The sequence below is a fragment of the Gadus chalcogrammus genome, chromosome 1 (genome assembly GCF_026213295.1).
Source record: "Gadus chalcogrammus isolate NIFS_2021 chromosome 1, NIFS_Gcha_1.0, whole genome shotgun sequence".
Classification (NCBI taxonomy): Eukaryota; Metazoa; Chordata; class Actinopteri; order Gadiformes; family Gadidae; genus Gadus; species Gadus chalcogrammus.
This window is the reverse complement of record NC_079412.1, coordinates 8904810-8912309: the sequence shown is the minus strand read 5'-3', so window position 1 is coordinate 8912309 and position 7500 is coordinate 8904810. Positions and strand designations below refer to the sequence as shown.

Sequence of the window (7500 nt, the reverse complement as noted above, 5' to 3'; positions counted from 1 at the left end):
TGCACCGCAGAACTTGTGATATTCAAGATCACACAAAGCAAATACACACACAAGCTAGGGGTGGAACACTATATATCCTAAAATAAGAAAGAAAGAATGAACAAAAAATGTATTATTTCACCTTTTTTATACAAATACAAATAGTTTGGCTGCCTCAACAAATACAGATGCATATACGGGGCTCGCTGCACATCCTTAACACACACTATGCTGGATGATGGATGGCCAGAAAAGGAAAATACAAAGCCTTTTTATTAGAGCTGTCAGTTAAACGCGTTATTAACGGCGTTAACGCAAACCAATTGTAACGGCGTTAAAATTTTTATCGCACGATTAACGCAATAATTTTACCAAAAAAAAAAAAAAAGTTTTTTTTTTCTTTGGCTCAAAACAAAGAAGCAGTAGCCTGAATGCTATGTTCAAATGACATTTGTTCAAAGCAGTCGTTCAATTGCACTATAGGCTCTTTTTTTGTATCGTCCTGTTTTGATCAGTATATGCCAATGTTGTTATCAATAAAAAATCATTTGCACAAGGCAAGCCGATGCACTTCACCATGTTCATAAGAGAATTAAAATGAGAAGAATTATGGGACAAAAAAATCAAGGGATATTTAGCATAGAAAAAGAATTTGCGATTAATCACGATTAATCGTGAGTTAACTATGACATTAATGCGATTAATCACGATTAAATATTTGAATCGCTTGACAGCTCTACTTTTATATATTTTATACATTTTAATAAATATCCCAACTTCCCCCAACTTTGTTGTGTGAATGGGTGGCATCATCTGTGCCACCTTGCAACAAATTATGTATGTTTGTTATCAAATGTCCAACCTAAAATGTGAGTTCATTACTCGTGTGCAGAGGTTATATCCATGCTCCCATGCGCATGCCCAAAACACTGTATCTGCTGAGGTGGTCTTAGCTTGTATGTAGAAAATAAAAATGCTTTAGAAATCCGGTGCAGTGACAACATAGTCTAGGTATGGATATATTCTCTGTGTGGACATAGTCTAGGTATTGACATGGTCTAGTTATGGACACAGTCTAGGTATAAACACATTCTTAGTATGGATATAGGCTAGGTATAGCATGGTCTAGGTATGGACACGTTCTAGGTATGGACACAGTCTAGGTATGGACACGGTCTAGGTATGGACACGGTCTAAGTATGGACACGGTCTAGGTATGGACACGGTCTAGGTATGGACACGGTCTAGGTATGGACACGGTCTAAGTATGGACACGGTCTAGGTATGGACATGGTCTAGGTGTGGACTTGGTCTCAGTGTTGGTCTTGGGTTTGATTTTGTGTCTCCTCAGGGCCATGATCTCAGGGTGTGATTGTGTGTGTCCTCAGGGCCATTCTCTCAGTGACGGCCTTGATGATGTCCAGAGAGCAGAGATGAAAGCGTACATGGAGCTGGTCCACAACATGCTGCTGACTGCAGAGGTAAACACGCACATGCATACAAAAACAGCCTCAACAGATTTCATTGTTTCCCCTGTGATATGTTGAGGTGTGTGAGGAGCACTATGTTGATAAGTGTGGTTCTGATGAGCGGTTCTGGTGAGTGGTTCTGAAAACCCCACAGTTCTGATGACAACAGTTCTAATGAGCGGTTCTGTTGAGCACAATTCTGATGAGTGGTTCTGATGAGCGGTTCGCAGAGCGGTTCTCTAGAGCACGTGCGCAGTGTGTGATCAGAGTCAATCAGGGCTCCGTCATGGTCCAAAATTAAGTTGCAAAAATTTAAAAAAAACAGACGGTGCAATTATTTGAATTTGTTAGCAGGTTTTCACCTGCCAATGGTCTAATCTATAATTTTTGACCCTGGGATCGGGAACATTCCAACAGAAATGGTCTCGCACAACGCTATAACATAATCACATATCAAGAAATAGCAGCATCTTTGTCAACCTTCTGCTTCTGTTGTACACAATATGGTACTTTCTATCATGTTGAATTTTAGTCTTTTACAGCAGAACATTTTGCTGTCAGTATAAGTTTATGAATAAATGAAAGGGTGCCCCACAACACTTGTAAGTTAAAACCAAATAGCAGTGGGGCCAGTAATCCAGTGGTGGATCTGTATCCTATGCCACATGTCCAATGAATGTATGCACAACTACATTTTAATCAATTGTGTTAAAATCTCATCCACTGTTTTACTCTGTTTACCTCTTGGTTATTTCACAGTTGTACGTCCAGTGGTGTGATGATTCTACAGCTGCTGAGGTCAGACCCCTGTTTGTGTGTATGTGTGTGGGCCTATGAGCTGTTTGTCCATTTGGAGTCTCCGGAACAGCATTTACTTTCCCAGATGTTTCTGTGCCTGTGTGGAAGGATAGAGCGGTGTATAAATGTGCACATCTTGTCTCTATGGCCTGCAATATAGATCTCTCGGCCCAGATACAGCAGTCCGTACTCATGGCCACTGAACCACATCCTGGCCTACCAGAAGCAGTGGGACGTCCGCAGGAAGATGAAGGCTATTGGCTGGGGAGGAAAGTGCCTGGAACAGGTGGGAGGGATACGTGCGTTTTTTAAGTATGTCTCACTTCTCGGTTTCTAATCCTTACAGATGACGCTGCATGTTGTGGTGTTGTGATAAATTGACTGTCCCTTCTACATTATAGCAGTGAGGCCATGATGGCATTGTTTCTGTATTGTAGCGTTCTATGACGTGGTGTCTTTCAGGTGTATGAGGATGTGAGCCAGTGTTGTCAGGCGCTGTCCCAGAGGCTGGGAACTCAGCCATACTTCTTCAAAAACAGTATGTAACCTCTCTCTCTCACTCACATGCTGTCCGTTCACTGCCAAACAAGGCAAGCGCAGAACTAAGAAATCCACGTGTACAAATTATTATTTTGAGGACTTTGAGTGAAGTGCATCATATTGTCTTGCCGGCGAGAGCGATAATATATCTGCAAGGAGAAGATGATCGATTGGGTGTTTCCATAAAGTTAAGTTAAGCTACAGCACTATTAGCTGTGTCTGCTCCCGGGCTCGCATCGGATTATCCTGCTCTGAATTCTTTTATGTTTGAGTGGATTATTTTCTTTTGGTACAAAGTGGCCAGAGCCAGCCATGGCCATTGTGTACCTGAATGTGATTGGTCATTGTGTCCCTAAATATTATGGGTTACTCATCAGATTTTGACGATCTATGTTTTTTATTATTCCCTACGCCAGGGGTTTTCAAACTTTGTGTGTGAACCACTATTGTAATCAAGATTTTTTGCATAATACACATAATAAAATTTGTCTACACACAGTCCTACCTGAATTACCCGCACCTCTTAAAGGTCCCATGACATGCTATTTTATGGTGTATTAGTGGGCCACTATCACAGTATTCGTGGTGCAGAATTACAGCCACTCCGAGCCAGTCGCATATTGAGCTTCCCCCAAATGCGCTGTTTTGGTGTCTGTAGCTATAATGCAAATGAGGAGGAGCGAGGCGGGTCAAGGAGGAGGGTGGGGGTTTGGCCCTGAGCAGCTTGCAGCCACGGTACCATGTGCTCTGTTTACAGTGGATGCATCGCAATGGCGAGGCGCACACAGCCTTTTGCCGTGTTCTGTAAATATTCTATAACCCACAGGAGTCCTGGAGATCTATATCTAAATAATATATTATACATAGATATCTATATCATATAATATATATTATCACGGCCAAAAGCTGTGTGAGCCGATATTATGAATCTCAAACGACCTCGTTGGGTTCACAGACGTTCCTGGTTGTTCCACGCCCACATCAATCTGAAGTAGACTGAACCGCGAGGACAAAGGGATTGTTGCCGGGCAGCGCTTAGGCACCTCTGCCTCCTGCAGCGCGAGGCGGTGGTCCCTCGGCAGCGGGAAGCGGGGCTCAAGCAGGAGAATTCACGGCCAACAATTCAAAGCCAAAGTTCCTTTCCCCCAATTCATTCTCATCCGGCTGAGATAATCCCCACTACGAGTCTCGTTGTGGAAATACCAGAGACGAGAGTCCGACGTGTTATGCGCCATAACACCAAAAGCAGAACGGTTATCCAAATAACAAGGAAGTGTACAACACTTGTGTTACAGTCCTGGAGCTCTATATCTAAATAATATCTAATACATAGATATCTTATTATATCACTATTATCATGGCCAAAAGCCTGGTGCGCCTCCAGACGATATTATGAATCACAAACGACTTCGTCGGGTTCTCCGACGTCTCTGGTTCTTCCACTTCCACATCAATCTGAAGTAGACTGAACCCCGCGCTGCCTCTGACGGCTGCCTGCTGACGGCTGCTGCTGACGGCTGCTGCTGCCGGCTGCCTGCTGCCGGCTGCCCGCTGCCGGGCAGTGGTGCTTCGCGGCGGTGGTGCCTCGTGGCAACCGGCGGCATGTCGCAGTTCATGTCCAGGGAGTCAAAGCCAAAGTTCCTCTCACCCAATTCCTTCTCAACCATGGCTGAGATAACCCCCAGTACAGTCTCGTTGTGGAAATACAAGACGTCAAAGAACCGACAGCAAACACTTGCGTTACAGTGTGTGTAATCACACACACACACACATGTGGCGCTCACGGTCGTGTCTCATTGGCGGGTAAATTCTTTGGGCGGGCAAGACAGAGAAAGGGGAGGATGATCCTTTATGACGACATATGGGACCACATTCCATTCCCTTGAGCCTCCGTTTTCTTCAAAGGCGAGCAGAACACCTAGTTCTCATTTACACCGAACGCAAGTTTTAGCCACTGGGGGACCATAGGCAGGCTAGGGGAACTCATATTTATGTTAGAGAAAACCTCAGAAAGTGAGATTTTCATGCCATGGGACCTTTAATAGGCCTACTAGCACAATAAATAACAGGTCATAGTATCAGTACACAGGCTTGTTAAAAGAAAGTTTACTGCACACAACGGCTGCCACATTATGCTAACTGGACTTCAACGTTCCCGCCTAGCGCCAATAGCCCTAAGATTCTGGGACACTCTAATCTTTGCACTAGCCTATTTTAGTAATCACACAATAACTTAATTAAATTAAATGTACATTAATACATATTTATAATATAATATTTTCAATTTGATATAAAAAATATTCCTGGTAAATGAACGTTAAAAAAAAAAGTATCTTATTTTGCTTTTCGACTGACCACCTGCAGTACCGTGACAGACCACTGGTGGTCCGTGGACCACTGGTGGTCCGCGACTGCACTTTGGGAATAACACAACTCTGCATCAGTTGCGTGCTGCTTCACAAATACTCTTCCTTGTTGTTCCTTGTATGTTGTCTCGCTGGCTTAAAGGGCCGCTCTGGAAATGGGGCGTGTCTTAGGAAAATGGTAGTCTCCCCGGAAGTAGTTGTTGTTGTGCAATCGGAAAAAAGTGTGCAGTCGGATAACGTGTGGTGTGTGTGTGTGTGTGTGTTGTGTGTGTGTGTGTGTGTCAGCCCACAGAGCTGGATGCGCTGGGTTCGGCCACTCTTCACCATCCTGACCACACGCTGACCAGCAGCGAGCTGGCTGAGCGGATCAAGCGGTGCAGCAACCTGCTGGCCTTTGCAAACACATCGAGCACACTACTTTAAGGAAGAGCGCCTAGAGGGGGCACAACCACAACCGCTTCCAGTACCCTTCCTGTTCTCTCGCGGTCCCCTTATTCACGTGAGCATGCTGGTGCTTGACACGTATTATTTAAATCATATATCGCGGGCGCACTTGCTTGTACAGCCCCCTCTTCCTCTCTGGTTCCACCAATCATCTCGCCTGTATTGTTGCCATATTGCAGTGGTCACCATAGAGAGTCTTAACTCCATAAGATTCACCCCAACATGAGCAGGAATCCTGGATGAGCCCGAGGTCAGCTTCTGGTTGCATATAGCTTCAGGGGTTAGTGTTCAGCCCCTCACTGTTAACACATTTCACCTGTTGGGCAGGGTTTAATCGGCTGTATAAAGGAGATCTGAACATGATGAGATATTGTTAATTTGTTTTTTTCACTTGTTTTGTGTATGAATTGTGAAGCGTCAAGCTCCTAAATAAAGGGCAGGAAACAACGCTGTCTTCTCCATCATCTACCTACCACATGTATTTATTACACTCCTCCTAGTGTGTGTGTGTGTGTGGGTGTGTGTGGTGTGGTGTGTGGTGTGTGTGTGGTGTGTGTGTGTGTGTGGTGTGTGTGTGTGTGTGTGTGGTGTGTGTGTGTGGTGTAGAGACGCTGTAGCAGCATATGGGGTTACCCACTGAACTACACTATAGCAGTGGGCTGGCCCTCATTAGGAGGTTCTTCACCCGCCATGCATGGATAGAGCTCCTATTCCTTGGACCCCTTATTAAAACACACTGTCCCTGAGGATGGTGAGGACAGACCTCTGCCAGAAATCTAGGCAGGGCTCGACGCTGGGGCTTAACCAACGGTTAGAGCTGTAGTGGAAGCGGATGCAGTCAAAACCAACCTTGGAGGTTTCCTCCTCTGCCAGATGTGTAAATAAGGTCTTCTGTTGGGCTGTACTACTTTTGGAGTTATATTTTAAGCTGCTGCTGTCTATTCCTCTTGTAAATTCGATGTTTAATGAGCGTTTAACCTGGTCAAATAATACAAATTCATCGTCAACTTCTCATTGACCGTAAGGAAGATGTGGGTGTTCTGGTCTCAGTTGAACCTTGGTTTGACCCTCGTGCCTCAGACAAGCTCAAGGTCCATGTCATGTCTGATCTCCTCGCAATGTCCTCCTGTGGTTGACCTGGAGGCAGACAGACATGCAGACTGAGTGACCAGGGTTTGGCTTCTGTGTTTTCCGGTGAGGGCAAGATTTAACCTTTAAACTTCCAGATGCCACGACATGTTGAGTGATGAGCTGAAGAAGCCACTGCAGGGTCAGAGTTAATGACCGACAGCGTGAGGGCCCTCCGCTCGGTGAGATGAACTTCAAAAACCACAGCTCAGTCTCTGCATGGTTAGGTTAATTTTGTTACATTATAAAGGTTTCAAAATTATATTGGGCTACACAAATGACCAATGTATTTGAAACCGAATATGTATCTTATATATCGATGGATACTGTGTAATATATACTATAAAAGGTAGCATGATGGCTTAATGATTCATGGTCATGTTGGGCACACAATTTATTGTCTGTACATTCATTTCTCAATAATCCAGTAGGCCTGTAGGTCTTCTGGCCTCAGGATCTTTATGATCATTAATCATTAAGTCACGATTTGAACATTATTACAATATGTATGGACCATATTGTAGTAATCAAAAATGCCTTCAAAAAAATGGAGCAAACAAAAAGCTGCAACAATTGGGGTATAACTAAAGTGAACTCATTGGCTTCTTTCTAAAGTTTAAGGTTTGGATATGCTCTGCAAGCCACTTAAAAATGCTGTGACTAGTTGATTGTATGTAAAGAGGACGTCTCCTCCGGACACTGGACATCTACTGGAACTGGGCCTTCAGGAGGCTGCAGACAGCGGGATGTCTGGTGAAACGAATATTTCCAGAGAT

At 44.3% G+C, this 7500-nt stretch overlaps 1 protein-coding gene across 1 annotated transcript in view; it reads left to right on the top strand.

The window, feature by feature from the left end:
- The window catches only part of LOC130386474 (metaxin-2-like), a 23291-nt gene that overhangs the window by 15360 nt on the left and 431 nt on the right, over positions 1–7500 (top strand). Inside the window, exons 6-9 of the mRNA XM_056599014.1 lie at positions 1368–1460; positions 2208–2246; positions 2407–2532; positions 2709–2784. Coding sequence (XP_056454989.1) covers positions 1368–1460; positions 2208–2246; positions 2407–2532; positions 2709–2784 — 334 coding nt within the window. The remainder of the gene's footprint in view (positions 1–1367; positions 1461–2207; positions 2247–2406; positions 2533–2708; positions 2785–7500) is intronic.